Source organism: Protopterus annectens, chromosome 12.part0 (assembly GCF_019279795.1).
Source record: "Protopterus annectens isolate FY-2018-M chromosome 12.part0, PAN1.0, whole genome shotgun sequence".
NCBI classification, from domain to species: domain Eukaryota; kingdom Metazoa; phylum Chordata; order Ceratodontiformes; family Protopteridae; genus Protopterus; species Protopterus annectens.
The window spans coordinates 1,168,865,767-1,168,891,095 of NC_056746.1; the positions used below are offsets into that span (position 1 = coordinate 1,168,865,767).

At 39.3% G+C, this 25,329-nt stretch overlaps 1 protein-coding gene across 1 annotated transcript in view; it reads left to right on the plus strand.

The window, feature by feature from the left end:
• Positions 1–25,329, plus strand: part of TGM2 (transglutaminase 2) — a 596,777-nt gene that overhangs the window by 107,689 nt on the left and 463,759 nt on the right. Inside the window, exon 2 of the mRNA XM_044090196.1 lies at positions 17,927–18,106. Coding sequence (XP_043946131.1) covers positions 17,927–18,106 — 180 coding nt within the window. The remainder of the gene's footprint in view (positions 1–17,926; positions 18,107–25,329) is intronic.

The following is a 25,329-nucleotide window of genomic DNA, read 5'->3' on the forward strand; positions in this document are numbered from 1 at the left end:
CCAGGATTCAAGGTGGATCCTCCCTTGTGGAGCGGGATAACTGTAGCTGTGCACCACTCAGTGGGCACAAAGCCTGAGGTGAGGCTATGATTAAACATGACACTTAGGTGGGGTGCCATTTCATTTTGTAGTTCATGTAGTACACAGCCTGGGATGTCATCTGGTCCCATGGATGCTGTATTCTTAGCTTTGGAGAGTGATGTTTCTACCTGTATGGCTGTGATTATCGGAATTTGGCAATCTTTTGGTATTGAGATGGGCCCTTTAGGGGATGAGAGGGGAGTGAAGTTGGCACTAAATCGATCTGCCAGGATATTGGCAATATCCTTGGGATCAGTATATTTAATGTCATTCTGTTGTAGTTCAGAGCAGATCTGAGCATTGCCATTTAGATTCTTGACATAACTATAAAATGCTTTGTGGTTGTCTTTGGAATCTTTGGCAATTTTATTTTCGTAACTAGCTTTTGAGGATTTTATGAGGAATCTCAGCTTCTTACTGAGGCTGATGAGGGAGTTTTTTGCATCCTGGGATTTTCCTCTTTTCTGCAACAGTTTCTTCCTTCAGTTGTATAGTTTGTTTATAGCAGGGGACCACCAGATTGGCTTCCTTTTTTTGGAGAAGAGCATCTTGGTTCTATGTGGGATGGCACGATTCATGCATGAGTGGATGTGCTCATACAGTGCCTTAGTGTAGGATTCTGCAGTCGAACTTCTGGATCCTGTCTGCGTGGGTGTTGTGAAGTTTGTCACTTCTGACTTCAGTAGCATGAAATTGGCTTTGGAGAAGTTTTTTAAGGAGGTTTCCTTACTGGGGGGTGGGGGTGGGATGTGGATGTCAAGGGTGATTTGCTTATGGTCAGACCTGACCAATGAGGGGGTGACCACTGGTGTAGAGCATCTATCTCCCATGTTGGTAATGACCAGGTCTAGGATATTGGAGCCCCTGGTGGGACAATGGATTCGTTTATCCAGGGCATTGGAATTTATGAATTCCAAGAACCGTTGGGAAAAGGAGTTGGTACCCGAGTAGTTTTCCCAATTAATGGCAGGGTAGCTGAAATCACTTAGTATTAGGGTATTTGGTTGTATCTTAATATTTTCCAGTATGTTTAGGAAGGTGTAGTGAGAATTTTGGGGTATGGTGGGGGATCTGTAGCAAGCTACAATTTGGATTGCAGTCTTACCAAGTGTTAGTTGCACCTGGAGAATTTCAGATGCATTGTGTTGGACAACTAGCCTGGAGGTGTGAATATCCTTGGTGAATATGGACACTCCTCCACCTTTAGTGTTTCGGTCTTGGTTTTGTGGCCGAAAAGTGTGGTAAGAATTGTAGGCTGGTATTGCAGGGGTGCTCTCTGGAGCCTTGAACCAGGTCTGTCACTGCACAGATATCGATGTTCTCCATTTTTAGGAGTGCATTTTGAGGTTTAGACTTCTAGCATTGAGTAGCATTACCTTTAGATTTTGCATGCTTGTATCTGTTACGGTGGTGGTTTTATCCTTTGAACCTTGCCTAATAAAGGCACAATAGGGGTGGCAAGAGCTTTAGCCAGTAACCTGAATCCCAGGGGTGACAAGTGCAGACCATCACTGGCAAAGCATCGTGGTTTGTCGATCATGTCTTCCCAGGCAGACAAATACTGGATCCCCTTTGAATATCACCAGAAGCTTAGCCGATTGTTGAAGTCAATCATTTTGTCCTTATGCTGTGGTATCATTCTGGGCGAAGGCAGGATGCTACTTAGGGCTAGGGTCATACCTGTCTGGGTCACATGATTCAAGAGCTCTTCCATGCCTCTTTTCATGTAGTCCAGGGAGTTACGTCTCAAGTCATTTACTCCAGCATGGACAATGACAGAGTTGTATTTGTACTTGTTGTGGAGTGACTTGAGTGCCTTGAGTGCATGAATTATGTGGTGGATCCTGGCACCCGACAGGCAACTGACTGTAATTTTCTCCTTGTTCAGCCTGGTGAGTGGGACATCAGTGTGCCTGACTATAGAGTCACCTATGACTAAAGTATTGGGTACATTGTCTTGCCTTAGGGGCTATTGTTGGGTGGCACACTGGTGTTGTGAGCTATGTGCCACTTTGGCTGTGACTGGTGTTTGTTTGCATTTTGGCTTCGGAGGTTCTTGTTGCTTGGGCAGGTTAATGTTAAGGGCCTCCGCATATGTGGGTTTAGTGTTGCTATGTGTGGGAGTTGATGGTGTGGGTTTTGAAGGGATATGAGTTGCTAGAGGTGTCATGCAGATGTTAGCCTTCTCCTCTTGAATGTCTAGCACAGTCTTGACCGGAGAGAGCTTTGCTTCCAGTTTGGCTATGTAAGTGCATCTCTCGCAGGTTGTAGTGTTGGGTGGTAGGAAGAGAGGATTGTCTATGTACATGAGGCAGTTGCCGCATTGCCCCAGTATGCCCAGATTCACCAGGTGGACAGGAGAAACCACCGGAAGCTGACCCTTGGACATGCCTGTTTAGGTGCTTTTTTCTAAGGTTTAAGAGCTGTTTTCCCTTACCTTTGCAAGGTACTTTGCAATTGTAGGCTGTTTAGTGCCTATGATTAATTTCTCCTTATTGACAATGCAAAGGTAGGCTGTTTAGTGCCTATGATTAATTTCTCCTTATTGACAGTGAGAGCTGAGTGCTTGTATCAAGTTCAGGCTTCCTATTGCTTTACAGCAGGTTCTAGAGCAAGTGCTAGTCACAGGGGTTCAGATTTTAGTGCTACTACTGAGAAACCAGCTAGTTTTAAGGGAAAATTTGAAGAGCAGATTTTCTGGCACCTGGAATAGTTTAACTGTAGCCTCATAGTGCTGCACGATGTGAAAAATGTGCAAACACACGCATTTTTAAGCCAGAAAATTGAAAGGGATAGAAATCAGCCCAAAAAGGCTAATAAAAATTACAATTTCAGAGCTGGAAACCACTCCTCTAGCGTTAGATGGGCAGTGCAATGCTCACCAGTCCCACTGGTAAGCAGTAGGACTTCACTCTACCACAGCAAGGTCTGGATTGCTCCTTGCTCTGAGCACAGAAAATAAAGTCCTGCGACAAGCAAGGCCTGGGATATGGACTGGCTAGAAAAGGTGGGAAACGAGCAAACAAGATAGTATATGTATATATATATATATATATATATATATATATATATATATATATTTTTTTTTTTTTTTTTTTGAAACAGGCTAAACAATGCAGTAATACAGTAAATAAACACATAAAAGTCTAACACACTTGAGTGTGTAGTCCTAAACAGTAAATGTAATTAAAACTCTATACAAAATTAGCAATTTAAAACTTTTTAAATGAAGCAAGGCAAGTGTACAACTGAAAAATGATTTAAGTGGCAGTAATACAGCAGAATAAGTAGCTAGTCTACATATACAGAGAAGTCTATATATACAGAAAAGCAGCTAAAACACGCAAACCCTTCAGATGCAGTGCAACCTAGAGTACTTGAGTTGTAGCAATATTAAAGCAATTACAGTTATAATAAATGCTCTAAAATACACTCTATATTTCCAAAATGTTTGAGAAGCACAGTCAGAACATAAGGAAATTCAGGAAAATTTTTTTTTTTTTTTTGAAAGGGAAAAAGGAGAAACAGAAGGTCTTATCAGATGGTCTCTCTCTGTATTAGGTAGAATGAGCTAATGACACTAGACTGGGAGGAGTTCCCAGATCAGATTTACAGTAGGGGCGGGCAACTGCAAAGCCACCAAGTATAACACAAGACACCAACAGGGAAGGTGGGTGGGGACACTAAAGCTATTAGCCTACAAAGCACTAGAGAAAGCCACAAAATAAGCTATTAGCCTACAAAGCACTAGAGAAAGCCACAAAATGAAAGTTATTTGTAAAGATACAGAATGCTTTAACTACAAACAAATCAGTTACCCATGCAGATTTCAATAAAAGTGCTGTATATAAATTGCTAGAACAATAAAATGTATAAATAATCGAAAAAAAACAGGATACTTATATAATCACTTTAAGTACATGCTGATTTACCCACTTATAAAGATGTTGTACTAATCAGTTAAACTCTCTGGATGGTTGTTGCTGTAGTGGTCAGGGAACCCAGCTGCCTAAAACACTATTTCTGTACCCCTATTTTCCACTCCTATTTTCCACTTTAATTCTTAAAAGCCCTTACCAGACCATACTTTTCCCCAAGCCTTTTTTTCATTTCACACTCCTCTTGACTTTTTCTTTCTAGTACCACTGCCCCCCACTTATACTTTACTGTTTTGTCTGCATCCTGCTACCTGTTTGTGATCTAGTGCAGATGCAACATACCTGTGCATGAGAAGCTAATTTCTCAGCCTACAACTCTCTGTTTTACTGTCTCCCTCCAGTCATTGTTTTTCTCTTTTCCTTCCCTCATTAAAAACACTTACAGTACCTACTCCTTTTCCATGCTATCCAAACCTGGCTAGCTGACTGATTGTCTTCTTGGGTGATTTCCTGACCTGGGTGTAGGAACAGCCAGACTCAATATAAATCAACACAAATAAATAGTTATCATAGCTATCTACCTTCCTCCTGCAAGCAATCTACAAAATATTGAAAATATACTTAAATGGGCTTCCTCTAACTTGAACCACGAAACATTAATACTTCGTGACTTTAACCTAGACTGGCTTACCTGTTCCTCCAATGCACCAATACACCAACACATTTTATAAACCTATGAAATTGCCATCAAAATATACATCACCCTACATGCATAGACAAATATACAAACAAACACTCCACTCATGATTGCATTCTGACAAAACTAACATCAACTATGAGTCTGTCTGCTTACCTGACACTTTAAGTGATCACTATCCAGTATACCTAATAAGAAAAATCTCAAACAATAGTGGTAATATCACTTACCACTACACTCAAAAATAAAATCACTATCCACCTTTCAGACTCTCTTAAAACAACAAAACTGGTCTCCTCTAAAAACCTTACAACTGGATCAGGCAGTTCAATACTTTAATAACATTTTCCTGCAAATCTTAAATAAACTTGCCCCACTCAGAAAAATTTGCACTAAAACCAGAAAACTCCCATGGTTAGCAAAAGAAACAATACAACTACTTAAACAAAGAGACAAAGCGTGGTCCCTCTATCTCTCTAACAAAAGTCAGGCTAATAGCATCACCTTCCAACAACTTAGAAACTAAGCTAAGAAACAAATCAAACTAAACAAAAAACATACTTCCAAACTTGACAAGTAAAATATCAAACAAATCCACAAAGATTTTGGCAATCAATCAATCTCCTTATAAATCCAGGGAAACCCACTACCCAGTCCCTATTACCAATAATAGTATAGACCCTATTCCATCCCAATTTAGCCTCCCTATTACCCAGCACATCTACCTTACCTCTGTCTGTACCCACTCCATTTGATCCACCACATACTTACTTTAAACTTAAACCCATTCAAACAAGCTACATACAAGGCTTACTATCTAAAATAAAACTGTGTACCCTTGCCGCTGATCCACTGCCAGGTGACTTTCTTAAATTAGCTACCACATCTATTGCCTACCCCATATCAATTCTAATTAACCACTCTATCACTAAACAATATCTACCTTTCATATGGAAAATATTCCATGTCATTCCACTGCATAAAGGAGCCCCCTCTAAAACATATCTAATTACGGGTACATGTCAGTACACCGACAAGTCGGAAGACCGACATTCACTCCACTGACACATGAAAAAATCGAAACCGCAAACACGGACATTTAACAGGTAAGACTTTTAATTTCGCTAATCATGCCTACCACACATGCATAACACTGCCACACTTACTAAAACATGGTAGGCATGATTAGCGAAATTAAAAGTCTTACCTGTTAAATGTCCAGTTTATGGGTTTCGATTTTTTCATGTGTCGGTGGAGTGAATGTCGGTCTTCCGACTTGTCGGTGTACTGACATGTACCCCTAATTACAGACCTATAGCCATACTCCCACCCCTAGCAAAAATCTTAGAAAAGTGTGTCCACAAACAAATAATTGAGTACTTCCAAAAAAATTATCTCTTATCTGTTATACAACATGGTTTCTGACCAAAACACAGTACTAGTACTCCTCTCATTATTTTCACCAATTCTACGAAATCATTATATCTGAGTGACACCACCAGGTGCATCTGAAGTTAACTCCTGTTGATGCCTCTAGGCTTCAAATATTGCTTGTTCATATTTGCACCAATAATTCCAGAACCATGCTATATACAATGTTTTAAAAGTTTTCAGCTTAAACCTTAGATAACAGCAAACTCAACTGCATTAATATCTGGCATCTGTCTAGTGCAGGTGAAGAGATATTAAATGTTGTTTTATGATATTAATTTATATGGATATAATTTTCACATTTTTCTAAATATCTCAACAACCAAGTAACACAGCACTCCTTAGTCTCATATGAAAGCTCTCAGCTAGATGAATAAATGTTTGCTGAGATAGTGTAAGGTTTTTATAAAATATTACAAACGTAATAGCTACTGTATTTGCTGTGACTTATAAAATTCAATTTAAGACCTATAACCTAAAGAATACTATCACTATAAAAATAGTTTGTGTTGAAGGGTTTGCCATTTATACTTCTTTCATACCCCCTATGGTTCCAGATATATGAACATTTGTTTGAAATGTGAGGACATAATTTGATTCTGTCAAAAGGCTTATGCTCCGCCCATTGGAAGCTACAATGCAAAATTCCTGAGCTTCACTGGAGTAAATGAGTTAACAGTCTGAAAAATAATAAACAACTTGTCTCTGCTACCTTTCCTGACATGTCAAAAGCCTTTGACACCATATCACATCAAATCCTCCTAAATAAACTTGCCAATTACAACCTCTGCCCTGAGGCCCTAAACTGGTTCGACAGCTATCTCTCAAATAGGCAACAAGCTACCTTATGGGATAATAAACTCTCCCTCCACCTTCCCATATCTGTAGGAGTCCCCCAAGGATTGATTCTAGGGCCACTACTCTGTACAATCTTTACCAATGACCTTACAACAGCCGCTAGTCCCGCCAACATTATACAATATGCAGATGACTCCTCGCTCGTCTGCTCTACACCTACAATCGAGTCACTACAAGAAAAAACTCAGACTGCCCTTACCAACATTGAAAAATATCTAGCAGCCCATCAACTTATACTAAATCCCAATAGAAAGACGCTCATGGTATTTTCAAAATCCTTCCTCGCTAGCTAATAATCCACCTCTTTCTATTTTTTCTTCAAATCACACTAAAATGGAACCAGTTGAACACACTAAACTTCTTGGGGTTACCATAGATAATGCCTTGAAATTTGACAAACATATTGCACAGACAATTAAAAAAGTCCACATAAAACTAAGTACACTCTACAGAGCTAAACCCTATCTTACAGACCATGCTAGACTGCAGCAGCAAGAACCCACCTGTTATCTTCACTACTCTATTGATCTATTGATCTCAAATATTCCACAAACCTCTAAAACAGAAAAGAACAACCTTGAATCTTGCTATAACAAGACAGCCAAATTTGCAACTAACCTACCCCAAAAAAACTAAATTGGTCAACTTACTCACACTAAACCAATTATTAATTGCCCACTCAGTGATGTATAAACCTGATCACTGCCCAGCCCTAACTAACCTTGTTCAACCCTACAAAAACCTTAGGTCAGCTGACAAAGTCCTACTTAAAGTAAATAAATCTCGCAACTCTCATGGTGACTCCTTATACTGCTGCAAGATTTCAAAAGTCTGGAACTCTCTTCCACAAGAAATTCTATCTATTGATCATACTTGTAACTTTAAAGTGGCACTAAGACAATACCTCCAATCTCACTGGCAATGCCTGTGCTCTTCTCCAGACTATATCCCTCCCCCATTCTATTAACTCTGGCTGCAACTCTCATAATCTCTGAGGGCACTCCCTCCACACAATTGAATGTACAAAAAAACTACTGTAAATTGTTAACTGAATGTATTGTATCAATGCCTTTACTGATTTGTAATGTCATTTTATGCTATTTACTTTGCTTTTACTCTTATATTAACATCTGTCTGTATTTTTGTCTAATTTGTAACCTTTTTATGCTACTTTCTGGTAATTGATTTTGTATAACTATACTTCTGGAGCTTTTCTCCCCGGGTCTCTGCTGAAAAAGAACATTTTTTCCAGTTGGACATTACCTGGTAGACAAATGTAAATAAATAAAATTGTCTGTATTTGGGTGTAAAAATGGTCAAGTTGCAATTATTGGTAATATTGCATTGGAAGGTGCTGCTGGATCAAATTTAAAATATCACATTACAAAAACATCGAAATTCATAACATCGAGACCAGAACATCATAAGCATAATAACATAGAACATTTAAAATAACGAAACTTGTAATATTGAAATAGGTACTGCACATGTCAGGCAGTACACAAAGTCCTGATTGGAGATTTCATTGCACTCATAACAGAAGCTTCTCCATTTAAATGCAACATTTAATAGAAAAAACATACGTTTTTCAGTATTTTTCAATTGAGATCACAGTACAGTGGGGATCAGGAAATTTAATCTTTTCCCCACTGTAGTGAGATCTCTGAGTTAACAGAGTATCCATCCTTAAGAATAAGGATGATGTGCAGAGCTGCAGTAACTACAGAGGGATAAAATTGATCAGTCACAGCAGGAAGTTATGGGAAAGAGTAGTGGAAGCTAGGTTAAGAATGGAGGTGATGATTAGTGATCAGCAGTATGGCTTCATGCCGGGAAAGAGCACTACATATGCAATGTTTGCTGTGAGAGTGTTGGAGAAATACAGAGAAGGTCAGAAGGAGTTACATTGTGTCTTTGTGGACTTGGAGAAAGCATATGACAGGATGCCTAGAGAGGAGTTGTGGTATTGTATGAGGAAGTCGGGAGTGTCAGAGAAGTATGTAAGAGTGGCACAGGATATGTACAAGGGTAGTGTGACAGCGGTGAGGTCTGCAGTGGGAGGAACAGATACGTTTAAGGTGGAGGTGGGATTACATCAAGGATCAGCTCTGAGCTCTTATTTGCAGAGGCGATGGACAGGTTGACAGATGAGATCAGACAGGAGGCCCCATGAACTATGATTTTTGCAGATGACATTGTGATATGTAGTGAGAGTAGGGACCAGGTTGACGAGACCCTGGAGAGGTGGAGATATGCTTTAGAGAGGAGAGGAATGAAGGTCACCAGGGCTAAAACAGAATATATGTGTTTAAATGAGAAGGAGGGTAGAGGAATGGTGAGGATTCAGGGAGTAGAGTTGGTAAAGGTGGATGAGTTTAGGTACTTGGGAGCAACAGTTCAGAGTAATGATGAGTGTGAAAGAGAGGTGAAGAAGAGAGTACAGGCAGGATGGAGTGGGTGGGGAAGAGTGTCAGGAGTGATTTCTGATAGACTGGTACCAGTAAGAGTGAAAGGGAAGGTCTACAATAGGGTAGTGAGACCAGCTATGTTATATGGGTTGGAGACAGTGGCATTGACAAAAAGGCAGGAGTCAGAGCTGGAGGTGACAGAGTTAAAGATGTTACGATTTGCACTGGGTGTGACTAGGATGGACAGGATTAGGAGTCAGTATATTAGAGGGTCAGCTTAGGTTGGACAGTTTAGAGACAAAGCAAGAGAGGCGAGATTGCGTTGGTTTGGACATGTGCTGAGGAGGGATGCTGGGTATATTGGGAAAAGGATGCTAAGGATGGAGCTGCCAGGTAAGAGAAAAAGAGGAAGGCCTAAGATAAGGTTTATGGATGTGGTGAGAGAGGACATGCAGGCGGTTGGTGTGAAAGAGCATGATGCAGAGCACAGGAAGAAATGGAAACAGATGATCCGCTGTGGCAACCCCTAATGGGAACAGTCGAAAGAAGATGATGATGATGAGTGAGATCACGGAGTTAGTACATATAATTTGCAGGGGATGTGGGGAATGCAGCCCCCAAATGCTGATAAAAGTAGAATTTTGTGTTAAATGTTGTGTTTAAATGGAATAGCTGCTTTTATGAGTGTAGCACAATCTCCATGTAGGACGTCCATGTACTGCCTTACATGCGCAGTAAGTATTTCGATGTTACAAGTTTCATTATTTTAAATGTTCAGTGTTATTATGCTTACAATGTTCTGGTCTCAATGTTATGAATTTTGACATTTTGGTAATGTGATATTCTAAAGTAGATCCATACTGCCATGTCATGAAAAGGGTGAAATCCTGGGCAGCCAGTGGTTATTAGTATTAGTAGTATTAGTGATTATAATTATTATACTATATTATCCCCAGGGTTCTGTGGTTCTGTGCTGGGACCTCTCCTGTTTAGCATCTACTTTTCTGAAATAAAAGCCAATACCAAATGGCTCTGACTGCATTTGCAAATATCTGCAGTCTAGGAGCAGTCATTGAATCCCCAAATGATTTAGCCATCCTGCAAAAAGTTTGTCCAAAATAAATAACTGGTGCCAAAAATCATGGACTTAAACGAAATTCTACAAAATGCATTATTGTATCCTTTGGAAGTCATCTACCCCAAGGAAATATCACATTGACAATACACCCCTAAGAGCTGACCCATGTTAATCAGGATTTTGGAACTTACAGTATGTGGACAATGGCCTAACATTTGACCAACATGTGTCCATTGTTGTAAGAAAGTCCTTCTATATTACACAGTTTATAAACAAAAGGATTGTGTCTAGATCTAGAGATTTCATTGTGCCCCTTTACTCAGCCTTCATTAGACCAGTCATTAAGTATAGTGTCCCCTTTGGCATATATCTGTCTAGACACATGCAACAGCTGGAATGCCCACAGAGATGCCTTATAAAAAGGATGCAAGACCTAAACAGCATGTCCTACATGGACGAACTCAAAGCCCTGTCACTGTACTTGGTATTCTACAGACTGCAAAGAGGTGACCATTGCCTGGCATACAGTTCATCCTCTGACCCAATACTGATGGATTTACTGCACATCAGCAAGTTCCTGTCCATTTTCAGGCACAACTTGGATCTACGGATGGGAAATAGAAAATTGCCCCATGACCGCCCCCTGTACTGCTTATGGACAGAGACCACTCTTAAATGATTTATCTCTTGTATGGGTCCCCTCAAATTATATATGGTATGATCCCAGTTATTCACATTAGGAGGTAATATATAATTATCGACCATGGGATGAGTAAGGCCAGTCTCTAAACAGGTAGGTTAATTTGAGCACAAAAACTGAAATTGGCATGGCTTAAAATGGCCCTCAAGGACAGCTAACCTAATATTTACATATGAACCAATTACAGCTTTGATATGCAGCCATACAATGTAAAGTTTATTTGGGTATAGTAAGTGTTGGCCATTACCAGAGACAGCAGTGTACATTTGTTGTACGCTCTTAGGTTCAATTGTCTCTCAGAGATTGGTTAGTAGTCAGAAATGTAGATTATGAAATTTTAGCAGATGACTAATCTGTTGGAGCAGGTAGGATTGTACACCCATTTGTCATGTAAATTTGTGCTAGTGATGCAGATTTAAAGACCATATCGTAACATGAATCTTTCAATCTAATAAGATTTCCTCAAATAACACTATAAACAATAAGAGGATAAACTCAAGCTTTGTGTACCTCTATATTTCATAGAGTTTGGTAGAAAGGTGTTAACACAATCCCCTTAGATGGTTCCTCCTGGCAAACATGAAGTGAAATGCTGTAAGACAGAGTACTGGAGACCACAGTAAGAGGAAATTCAAATGCCACCAAGAGCTCAAGCAGGATCAGAACCAAGTATGTGATAGGGATCTATTAGCTCATGAACGGCCAAGTGAGATGAAGTTTGCTCATAAACACAGCTATCCTAAATTCTACCTACACTAGGCAAAAAGCATTGATTCTTCAAGTGTGGGGGGAGTCCAATACTCCCTACACCCCTTAATTTTATATAACATCTCTTGATTACATAACAGAGGAGAAATGAGAAATTCCCAGTTCTGCAAAGAGTGGTCTCATGCAAACAAATGTGCTATAATACATACTTTGCCATGTAAAACAATATGGTAAATATAAACAATGATCAGATGTGACTGGGAAGCTAGAATCCATCAAATTCACCCTTGATCATTATTAGCAATGTTGCCGAAAATACATTAGTTTTGTAACATTTTATGACAATAGAGACTACAAACACACAATTGTTAAGCCAAAACACAGTTAAGGTAAGGATAGTTTAATCAGGCCAATATCATAGCCTACTCTTTGATTATTGGTTATGTGGTTTAGTTCCATAGTGCAGACAGATTAACACTTGACTTCAACACAGATTACCAGAGTTCTAGTGATGGCCTGAGTACTGAAGGAAGCAATCCTGGAAAGGTAGGAGGCAACTATTAAAGTCATCTCACTTGTACATGCGAGAGAGAGTTAGCCAGAGTCGCTGCTATCTGACACACATTAGAGGCAAGATATTACACTAGAAAGTACCACCAGCAGGTATGGTACTGTCAGGGACACACATTCCATCTCATGCAGACTCTAGACAACTGGGGCATGATTTAGAAGCAAGTATGCTTAGGGCAGGTATTGCTGCCAAAGGGTGAGAGGAGATAGAGTATATAAATCTTTTTGGTTGCCTGGATGACAGCCTGCTCCCTTCCTGTTTCTTGCCCCAAGTTTTGGGCTATCCCTATGGCGTATGGAGCCACGATACAAACTCAGTAGAACTACAGGCTGTGTGAGGGTACCAGTCCAAGTTTTCAGGGAAATAAATGGTTAATGGAGTAGGAGAGAAGGGCTGATGATCAGCAGGCATAAGAAGGAAAAAGATATATAAAACATTGCCAGTGACATAAAATTAACTCTTGTACCCGTGGATAGCGTCCCAGGACACATTTCAATTTAATGTCTCAGTGAGTATATATCAATTTTACTGAACTTAGTGCGTTAACTCAAGCTACATATTTAAACTTGGTACATAAGAAAATACTACAGAAGTCCATCTGCAAGCATAACTTCAGTTTTGAAATATACTTTACTAATATTTTTTAGCAATAAACTAATACATTTTTGATAAGATATTTAACTTCAACATGTCCAAAGCAGAATGTGAAAATACTGATAATGTCAAAATATCCTGACCAAAATACAATTTAGAAATCAAATGGTCTTCTTTCTTGGAATGTAATGCTATTTATGAACAATAATCGTGACTGTCTCCTAGGTATGTGTATAGTAGCTGTGAGAGGCACTGAAATGGAGAATATGATTGTTTTCTTAAAAACATGCAGTGTATCTACTGTACAGTGTCTCACAACCAAAACTATATTTAGTCTATCTTTATGTCCATGTTGCAAGAAGGTGAAAAGAACTGTACAATAAAATAAGTAATTTTAAACTGTATTACCTAAGGATGGTAAAATCCATCAGTCCCAGCTTCACATAAACCCATTTTAATTTTAAACCTTGATTATAAAATGTTTGTGTCCATACTAGCTAAAAGAATGGCAAAGGTGCTACCAAAATTGATAGATATGGTTTAATGTGCTTTGTGGAGGGGAGGCAAACATTTGACAATGTTAATAGAGCAATTATGATTGAAAGGGAAACAGAATGTAAGAAAATACTACTGTTGGTGGGTCTTGATGCAATGAAAGCATTATACAGAGTAAGCTGGGATTTTGAGTAGGATGATAGAAGCATTTCCATTCCCTTATATGGTTAATTAGGGGGATATACAAAGGATCACAGGCAAGATTTAAAGGGAGAGAATTCCTTTCCAAAGAGTTGTGTTTAAACAGAGGAATCAGACGGGTGTCCTCGTTCCCCTTTGCTATTTCCTTTATATTTAGAGCCATTGGCAAAGAAAATAAAGGACTCAGAAATGTAAGGATAGAATTGGTACGGTAGTCAAGAAAAGTTGGCTTTATTTTCAGATATTATTTTGTACTTTATAAATCCAGAAAAGGACATTTCAGTGTTGTGGAAAATTCTGAGATGGTTTCAAGTATTTTTGGGATATAAAATTAATGAAGATAAAACAAAGGCTATAGCCATACGTTACGTACCCCATACAAACTGGTTCAGCAATAGTCATATTTATGTGGACACGATAAGATGAAGTATTTAGGAGTCTGGATTAAAAAGGTTTCTGTTATGACAGCCAATGATATGTCAGAAGAGACTAAACAAAAGATAATACAAAAACTAAGAAACTAGAACATCTCAGTTATGGATATGGATAGTAAGATTCAAACAGTGAAAATGTTTTAGTCCCTTTAGTCTTGTATACAGGTTAGGCATACTTTTATCAACCAGAGGAGAAGTTGTGAATTGTAATTAATTAGTTAATAAAGAGTTGAAGGAATTTTTCTGGGACAGGAAGAGGGCAAAAGTTGAGTCGGATAAGATGATCCTCCCAATAGAACAAAGAGGTTTAGGATTACCTGATTTGAAGGGATATTTTAGAGCTATGCAGTTAAGACTTATATACATAACATAAGCAGAATGTTATATTTTAAGGTGGAAATGGTTGATGATGATGATGAAGCAGGGGAGGAAGTTCGAAAATAAGGAGAGAATGGGGTTTAGTGAGCAGATCATTGCAGAGAATAATGACAACCATACAAAATCTTATAAAGTTGCAGAAAGTATTCTATGAACTAAGCCAACATGGGAGTGGAAAAGACAGATTTGGCCAGTAAGGTTGACTGCAAGTAGGGGCACAGAAAATAGGCAAGAAGGGGCTGAAACTTACTGGAGAAAACTGGCATAGCTATCAATGTATTAGGAGCAAATAACCAGGGAGGGAAAGATGTTAGAAAGGGAACAGGCCAGGAAAACATTTCGACTGCAGGATAGAGACTACCTTCCCTGCCGTGGATTGAGATCAGAGTATAAGCAAAGAGAAAGGAATTGAGGAGTTCTAAGTAAAAGGCCTGCTCCTGCAAAGATTTAGTCAGATCTAGAGTGGAAGCAGCTATTTAAAAGGGGATAATTAGTAGGACACAAAATACGGCGTGATAATAAGAATCAATCTGAATATGGTGTGATAATAAGAATCAATCTGAATATGGCGTGATAATAAGAATCAATCTGAATATGGCGTGATAATAAGAATCAATCTGAGTATGGCGTGATAATAAGAATCAATCTGAATATGGCGTGATAACTAAAGATTCAATCAGGGGAGGTTAGAAAAGATTTGGAAGAGAGACTGGAAAAGCTATTTACAAGGGAACAATGACAGGACATGTGTATGGCTCTCAAGTATGCAACAAAGTCCACAAGGTTTAGAATTTTCACTTAGAAGTATTTGCATAGGTATTTTATACCCTAAACAGACTTCAAAGAATTTTTCAGTAACAACGAAGAAAAATGCTCACCACTTCTGGCCAAGCAAAAATAATGACAAAACCAGGATCCAATATACAGAGTTTAATAAAATTCCCTAGCGCCTCGGCATAAAAGCCTTCAAAGGAGAATAAAACCACACTAAGCATTCAAACTTTTATAACAAAATCAATCCACATTAATTACATAACTGCATCCAATTAAGTTAAAAAAAATTTCCAGTTACATTCCACATTAATACCTGCTGGACTTAAAGTCCCATACTTCAAAATAAAAATCATCTCTTTGTGTAGGAGCCTATTCTTTACGTCTAAATTATGTCCCCTTTCACAAACATGTTCCAATATTGTACATCGTAAACCTTCTGGATTTTTGTCGTGATATTTTTCAAAGAATTTTTCCTCAGGTAGATAGCAAATGTTGGAGATGTGATGGGAAGAAAGAAGTAACTGGGAATATGTTTTGGGGGAGTGTAATGAGCTGGCAGATTTTAAAAATTCCCTACACAATATTCTGTCAGAAATATTGGGGGAGCAAATGGCTATAAGTTGGGAAATTATTCTGAGCTGGGACAGAGGATCTGAAATTACATAGACATAGGATGACCATATTACATTTAATGCTATTGGTTTACAAAACAAAAAAGTTACTAGAAAATGGAAATCAAAATCTAAACCAATGGTATTTGAAGTACTGAATATTATAAAAGAGGTAAAAATGAAAGTGGGATCTTTACAAAAGAGAAGGAGCAAATTATATAGCAATAAACTGAATTTGTAAAAACAGTACATGCAAGATAATGCTCACAAGGAAGAGTGAGGTTTAAGGGAAGGCAGGAATTAAACAATGTATGCAATGTTGGATTAAATGAGAGTTGTTATAAAGGAGGAAAACATAAGAAAACATATATGTAATGTATAATCTATGTAAATGAAAAAAATGTTAATGTAGTTTGTTTTCTTTTCCATTAATGTATGTGCACCTATGTCTTAAGTGAGAATTTAATAAAGGTGTATAAAAAAGGTTTAAGCCTTGCCACCATAACCATAACACACACAGAATTTCACTTTTCTCAGAACACCAGTATCATCTGTCATCAAAAGGCTGTGACAATTGGTACAGATTACTGTTCCAAGATACCTGCATCTCTCGTTTTTCCATGAAGACTTTTAAGGCATTGTTTCTTTTTGTGCATTAGTCAGTCTCTCCTTGATAGTCCTACAGTAAAAGATGCTGCAGTAATAAGAGTTGTTACTCCCACCTGCTTCACAGTGCAATGCCTGTTACATGACTCATGAGATATAGGTCTGTCTGTCAGTCCTGTAGGTGTCAGCCATACCACAATGTTACTATGAGATTATTGTAGAAATAGGCCATGCCTACATGGTACTGAGATTGTTGTAGGGCAGGACACATACCTCTCAACCTCAGTGCAAAAAATCTGGACAAAGTCTGTCATAATGGGGTGACAAAAACCCAAGAATAGGAACGGATTTTAAATATTGCTCTTATAAACTTAGAAAGTTGCTAGAATAAAATAATTTATCTTAGCATGCATTTTTCTGAAGGGTATGAAGTGAAACTCAAATGAATATCATTATTTAGAGTTTCAAATCCATAGATCATCCCAGTGATTTGCCAGCAATTCACAAATTTTATGATGAGCAGATCAAAAATACAAGGCAAAAATATGGACATCCAGAGAAAATCTGGACAGTTGAGAGGTATGGCAGGACATCATTCTTAGCCCCACTAGCATGCTGCTTTGATACTATTACAGGACAAGCCATCTCCATTAGCAATACTAGCATATTATTGTGAGTATTACAGGGTTGGATATTACTGTTATCCTCACTAACATGTAACTTTGAGACTGTTATAAGGCAGCCTATCACTGTTTGCCATATTACCATGTCACTGTGACTGTTGCAAGGTAGGGCACCACTGTTAACCTACAAGTGCACCTTACAATGAGACAGTTGCAAAACAGACAATTAGATTTAGTCGTGCAAATGCATTACTATAAGAGAGTTCCTGAGCAGACTGTCACTGTTAGCCCCCATATGACAGACATACCAGCATGATACTGTTAGTGTTTCATAACATGTTATTAGATTGAGCATGTGCATAATTCTGATATTTCAGTACTCACAGTACTTTATTTTAACATGCTTTGACCTTCTAATGTCTTTAACTGCCAGAGTAACATGGGTGCTGCAGGTGCAATCCCTTGCAGTGCTGCCTCCTGCCTTACTTGGATGGTATTTATTTCATTACTTTTATTACTTGGATGGTATTTATTTCATTACTTTTATTACTTGGATGGTATTTATTTCATTACTTTTATTACTTGGATGCTGTTTATTTCATTACTTTTATTACTTGGATGGTATTTATTTCATTACTTTTATCTAGTCCTAAAACTTAAAATCTTTTCCTGAAGATTGAAAGTCACTTATTCACAACTACTGTTTATTAGATTAGTTGAATCCTCACTGATGTGTTTGTGTACTATTCATATTACTGCATCTGTTTCTAAATGAGCTCTGCTTTTAATCTTTGTTGTAGTTCTTGTGATGGAAAGATGTGACCTTGAATGTGAGACGAACAACAAGAGGCACAGAACGTCGGACTTTGGAATCCACTGCCTAGTAGTGAGGAGGGGGCAAGCCTTCAGGATTACTGTTTACTACAAGGGCAGAGGATTTCAGCAACATACAGACACGTTAACATTTACAGCACAGACAGGTAAGTTATTCAGAAGTGATCTGTACAGTAGTTTTAAGATATGTCTTAGAAGGTATCCCAGTCCATAGTTGAACAACACTATGAAATGTTACATTTTATGTCACTGCTGTGAAAATCATTATATAGGGCTTTTCTCTCTACCCTTCTACTGTAGTGACCTTAGAGATGATCCTTTAAAGTTTTAGGAGTGCATGAAGTACAGCCCCAGCTCCAGGCCTAGTATAGAGGTATGGGAGTAAAAATGGTTGGTTTTAACACTACTCCAAATTCGTTTTGATTTTATGTTTTGGGTCAAAAGCACATTTAGTAAAATTGCATTTGACTTGATCATCCTAGATATGTCTCAGAGCGAAGTATAATTCAAGAGTTCCAAAGCTCAAAAGCCTGTTTACAAAAATAAAGTACAAAATTTAAAGCCACATCTTCTCTGAGAATGAAATACATTGGTGTGGTTGATAAAGAAATTGCAAGAGACCTGCTGGATGATGTAGGCTGGCGCCTATGCATTTGTGTGCCCCAGTGACAAAGGCTGATTGTTGGTTCACAATTAAGCAGGCCTGAACTAGGAACAGATGAATGAATGTCAGAGTAAATGTGTTTTCTTCATAGGGAGGATCAGGAAAATGGAACCATCCTCCAGGGCAGACAGGGGAATCTTTTCACAGGTCCTGCAAGCAGATGAAATGCAAGGGGCAAGCCATATATCAGCAGGAAGTGCATGTAGGAACACACAAACCCAGCCTGCAGTGAGGCCATTGCACACTAACATTCCTTTGTATGTGGTGAATAAGAAGAAAGTAAAAGGGGAAAGGCATTCCCCCTCCTTCCTGCAGTGCTATAGTTTCAAGTACAAGTCAGAAGTCATTGCCATTTAGGAGGAAACATCAGCAATCATGGACAGTGGAGTAGATGTCTTGTGGCCTGAGGTAATAATGGAATATGGCCTCCAAAATGTCTGATAATATAAATAAATGACTAGATAAATAAAATTCAGAAAGGTTGTGCATTATTTTAGAAATGCAAGACTGATGTCTGCCATGTTTTAAGGCTTTATGTAATAGTCTTTTGAAGTATTGAAAACCATAAATGCAGATGTTTACAGAAACATTCACAAGACAACAAGAGAATTTTATTCTTACATTCTGTACCTCTAAAAATCGTTCTTTTCAACTACTTCCTTAAATTTCATTAGTATCAAAGGGTGAGAGTAAATATTATATGTCTGTCTGTCTAAACAAGAATTAGTTGTTTCATTTGGTTATTGTCACTGGTCATATTTCAATTTTCTGTACACATCAGGACAGTGCTATGTGTCATGGGGCCATTTTACAGTAGCCTATGGCACCCAAACTCTTGTCATCAAGATTGTGATCCAATTTAGTAACATAGAAATCAGAAATTTTTCAGTGAATGGACTAACTTCTTAAAATGAATAAATACCTCAAGTTGACGGTCTGTTGTCCTATATGAATAACAACTCCTTCTTTATCTTTAACCCTCCCCCCTTTCATTTATTTGGTTTCAGTATTCTTCCGTGAGTGGATCTTTTAGACTGATATCATGTTTGCGAAGTGAAACCCCACATTCCATCTGAATCACAAATCCCTTGTAGTAGTGCAGATTGATGTAAGACTGGTACACTAATTTGGATGGAGTGATCCTGATGGCACAGAGGTAAGTAATTCTTGAATGAGTGTTATGTTTTGCTGACTTGTGTTGCCCTGACAAGACCTAGACTACCTCTAATCCTATGCCTTATTCGCTGCGAACATGACAGTAGATCCTTAAACAGGGCTGTACACCATAGAACATGAATTTCTAGGGCAGCTCCAGGACTATCTGCTGGCCCCTCTCTCTCTGCCAGGTGATGGCAGTGTTATCTTACCCAATTATAGAGTCCTACAAATATCTAAAAATTTGCTTATGTCTTCCTCTTATTTCTTCTTAAAAGAAACGTAGGATCCAACAATGGCCCTCCCCATAATACTCCCATCACACATCAGAATGCATCTTCCACAATCTCACATGCACTAATCAATGCTCAAAGCATCAAAAATAAATTGACTAAAGTAATGCCTTCTCCTTCCATTCTGCAGACTTTGCTGCAGTAATAAAATCATGAGTATAAAACACCGCTAATTTTTTTAACATCTTCACCCTTCCTACCACTACATCTCATTTTCAAGGCCAGGCAAAAGACCTAGAGAGGGAACTCACTGCATTCAAATCTCACCAAAATCTCAAGATCATTGGGCAAGTTAATTCAACCTCTGAATCTAAACCCAAATGGATACTACTTAAGTTCCCCTCATACAAAAACAGTCTACTTTTTTATTGCCATTGTCTTATTGCCTTTGTCGATCTTCTACCCCTTCATCATTAGCAAATTTTCAGTCTCTTATTCATAACATCACCTTCATTTCCCCCAAACACAAAGATATTATCATTTTGGGGGATTTTAACCCTAACTGCCTAGGCCCCCATTCAACTTACATGGCCAAATTCCTTGCCAACAATGACTTCATATAGCTGGTGTGGTCAGTGTACTGACCCACACAAACCTACATGCTAGCCAGCATTCCCTGCTTCATCTCCTAATTACTAACAGAACAGAATTCTCCTCACATCTTCATCCTATTTTCATTCACCCCACACTAGGTAAGATTCTAGAAAAAATATACATCCAACTCACTAACTACATTTAACAATTCCATCTTCTAACATTAAAGCGACACCTTTGACTTCATTGACCACAACTTCCCTCTTCAGAAGTTACAAGAAACAGGGATCAGCCCAGATGACTCTACATGGTCTGCAGATTTCGCTACGGCATACCCCCATCCATTATCTGAAACTGTCGCACTCTAAAAGGGTGCATCTCATTTCCATTGTCAACCCCCCTAGTATCAACAGACTACAATGTGAACTACCTCGGTTATCTCGGATTCCTTATTCAGACAGTATGATTATTTCAAATCAAAGCCCTCACACTCTGCAATCCAGTCTCAACTCAGAACTGATCTCCATTCCCTCCACAAATGGCTGATCAGTTATAAGCTACTTCTCAATCCCGGAAAACAAGTATGTGTTTGGGAGATTATTTTGTGTCAAGTGCAAACAAATATTTAAACATCAAAGGCATTAATCACAGCCCAAGGAAAGAACAATGTCCTTCAAATGCCTAGTGATAGGGCTTGACCAAGCTCTCAATTTCCAAATGCACATTGAAAAATATTAAAACAAAATTAACAACTCTTCTCTTCTCAAGCAGAAAAAAAATGTGTCCCTGTCATGCTGCTCCAGTTAAATCAGAGCTATGCAAAGGATTCTTCCAGCTCTGCTGTGATGCAGACTACATATCATAGCGTTTGCCACCACCAAAAACCTATCCATTCTGCAAGCTGTTTTAAAGACAGCATGTCATGTGATCACCCTACCAAACACTAACACACTAACACGTCATGCTTACCAAAGCCAACTGGCTTCCCATAAACCTTCACCTTCTGTTATGTTTTCCATTGTTCAGCCTCCTTCAGCTAGACCATTTCATTCCATTTTTGGCAAAGAATGCCGCAACCCCCCCTACTACCTCTGAAGGTTCTTCCAAACAATACCCATCCTCCATAAAATGTATTGTATCAATATCTTGCAAACTTCCCTCAATTCTCTGTTTTATTCCAAGTTACTTTTTCCTCTGAAGTATCACAGAGGTATTGTTTATAATTATCTGCAATGGCAAATGTATTTATATGGGCTGTACCTGCAACTGGCCATTCTTGATCATTGTAGTGACCCTGTACGTTTAAGTCCACTAGATGAGCTCCACAGGCATTATCTAAAACATTTGTTGCCGGTGTCTGTCTGGCATTGGAGGAATAAAAGGTAATCCTTGACTATTGAGGTGGGTTGTACCACCATTCCAAGTCCTTTAGCCTGGAATCATTGGACAGTGTCCTATAGGGTTTGATGACCAGTGCCAAATTCTTAGTAGATGGCCCTGCAGTGCTGTCATGTAAATCAAGAAATGAATAACATGAAGCTGGACAGTGTGTTGCATGGATTTTAGGAAGTTCCTTGACATCATTTTTATGAGAAATGTATGGGAGAAGAAATCCATCATTTGGGATCTGCCTCGATTAAGAGAAGTGATACAGGCGTCTGTGCTCAGAATGGCTTCAGGAATGATTGTGTCTAAGAAGGGGATTAAGTCTGTTTTCTGCTAAATCAATGAAATCTTCAAGTTGCAAAATGATCAGAGTTTGCTGTGTGCTCAGCTGTAATGTCCAGATGTGACTCTCAGTTGTAATGTCCAGATGTGACTCTGACTATATCCATCCATCCATCTCACCATCTACAACCCCTTTGTGTGCTCAGTTGTAATGTCCAGATGTGACTCTCAGTTGTAATGTCCAGATGTGACTCTGACTATATCCATCCATCTCATCATCTACAACCCCTTTGTGTGCTCAGTTGTAATGTCCAGATGTGACTCTCAGTTGTAATGTCCAGATGTGACTCTGACTACATCCATCCATCTCATCATCTACAACCCCTTTTTCCCCATTTATGCAAATGAGGTCATGGTGTCATCTCAACAGTGACAATCACCTAGAGTCAGTGTTTACTATCTTCTCCTTAAAGCTTCAGGTAAACAACAACTTGAGGTGGGTATTTGGTGTGCATCCTGGGTACAGACAAAAGGCCTGATGTCAACAAAGGGAATTGATAGTTCCATCTCTGTACACAAAACATTGGCAATTGTAAATGGACCTTGTGAATAGGATACAGAAACAGGCATAGTTCACAACCAAAAAGTGGCAGAGCTCAGGTTCTTTCAGGCCTAGAACGTGGAGTTCCCTGCACAATCTCAGGTGAGGGCAGGGGCCAGTCCTTTCGTCAACAGGCCCAATGACCTGAATCTTCGGCTGCCAGATCCCTCCTGTCTGGCAGCTCCTTTGGGGGGAAAGTTGGCACTCTTCAAGCAACACTGGCTTTTAGTCACCCAGGACAAATGGGTGTTGGACATTATAAACCGAGGCTACAAGTTTTATTTCCACACATTGCCTCCTTTCAAAGGCATGCCAGATGTTCCTCCTCAGCAAAGTAGAGGCTCACAAACAGATTTCTTTACTTCTTCAAATGGGGCTATACAGCAGGTCCTCTGTCAGAAGTGGGCCTAGGATTTTATTCTCGCCTGTTTCTTGTACCAAAGAAAGGAAACACTTGGAGACCAATTTTGGATTTATCTATCCTCAACACATACCTGGACATTCCAAAATTCAAAATGTTGACGTTGCAACAACTTCTGCCTCTGTTGGGCAAAGATCACTGGATGGTAACTCTGGATCTCAAAGAGGCTTATCTTCATGTTCCTATCAGGCCCAGTTGCAGGAGATTCCTGCGTTTGGCTGGGACTTTACATTATCAGTTCTCTGCATTGCCCTTTGGCTTATCTACTGCACCAGGGTGTTCACAAAGGTTCTGGCTCCAGTGATAGCCTTCTTAAGGTTAAGAGGAATACAAATTTATCCTTATTTGGACGATTGCCTGATTCTTGCTCAAGAAAAACAAGCTTCTTCATCATCTACAGTATGTTATGGCAGTGTTAAGGTGCCTAGGGTATTCTGTGAACGAAACAAAGTCCAGTCTAGTACCCTCTCAGGACATGTGCTTTCTGGGTGTGAGACTGAATACAGCTTCCCAGATGGCTTTTGACCCCGGACAACAAAGAAACCTTACTCTTTACTTCCACAATTGTCTCTAAGGTCCAGGCTGACTGCAAGGACAGTCCTTCAAGCCTTGGGGTTCATGGCATCTTGTATTCTGGTGCTTCCCAATGCCAAACTGCATATGAGGAAGCTACAATGGTATCTCAAAATGTATGGACACAACACTGCCACGATCTGGACACTGTCATTCAAATAATACCTTGCATTCAAAAGGAATTTTTGTGGTGGGCTCAGGAATGTCACCTAAACAAGGGACTCTCTGTGACCCGACCAGAGGCGAGTCAGATCTTAACGACAGATGCCTCGGACAAGGCTTGGGAGCACACCTCAATGGAAAATGGGTTCAAGACACGTGGCCTGCCAGACTTCAACATTTACATATCAACTTGAAGGAGATGTTAGCAGTCCAATTTGCATTGATGGCTTTCAAGGATTTACTTCACCCGGGACAAGTGTTGATTCAAACAGACAACACAACTGTCATGTGGTACATCAACAAGCAAGGGGAACCCATTCACCCTCTTTGCAGACAAGCTATGATTTTGTGGGAGACTGCTCTCAGTATGCACCTCACTCTTCAGGCAAGGTTTCTGCCAGGAGCACAGAACTCCTTAGCAGATGTTTTGAGCAGACAGATGGTGGATCCCCACGAGTGGAAATTGGATCCTCATGTATTTCACAGTTGACAGTGATATGGGGACTCCAGACATAGATCTGTTCGCTTCTCCACTAAATTTCCAGTTGCCAAAGTTTTGCACAAAGATGTTTCATCCCACAGCTTGGAAAGTGGATGCTCTATCATTCAGTTGGAGCAATCTTCACGTCTATGCCTTTCCTCCTCTGCCTCTCCTTCCCAAGGTGCTCTTGAAGGTCAGACAAGACAAGCCCTCCATGATTCTAATAGCTCCAGATTGGCCTCGACAGCACTGGTACCCTCTGCTGAGGAGTTTATGCAGGAGCCTCCTTGGCCTTTGCCTTCAATTCCACACCTTTTGTCCCAGGCGGGCAATCATTTCCTCAATGTCAGGATTCAGTCCCTGCATCTAACAGCCTGGCATATTCTGTTCTAGAACCTGGAGGGTCTCCGCTTCCTCAACAAGTTTTGAATGTTATTTTGGAGGCCAGAAGGCCTAGTACAAGGAAAGTTTATGCTGATAAATGGAGGAGATTTTTATTTGGAGCAAGCAAGGAGTTTTGATGTTTCAGGCCTAATTTGAGTGTTTCTTCAATATCTTACAGAATTATTAGACAAAGGTTTGTCTTTCTCCTCTGTAAAGTTCATGTCAGCCTTCTTCACTAGACTTTTTTCAACAATTTTTGGCATAAGACCCCCACTACTCCTCTGGGTTCTTAACCCCACTCATAAAAGTTTTTCTTGAAACTCCTCAAATTCTCTGGGTTTTATTCAAGATTTTTCTAAGGATAGGGTATTGTTTACTTTATGCAAATGGCAAATGTATTATATGAGCTGTTACCTGCAATGGCCATTCTTGA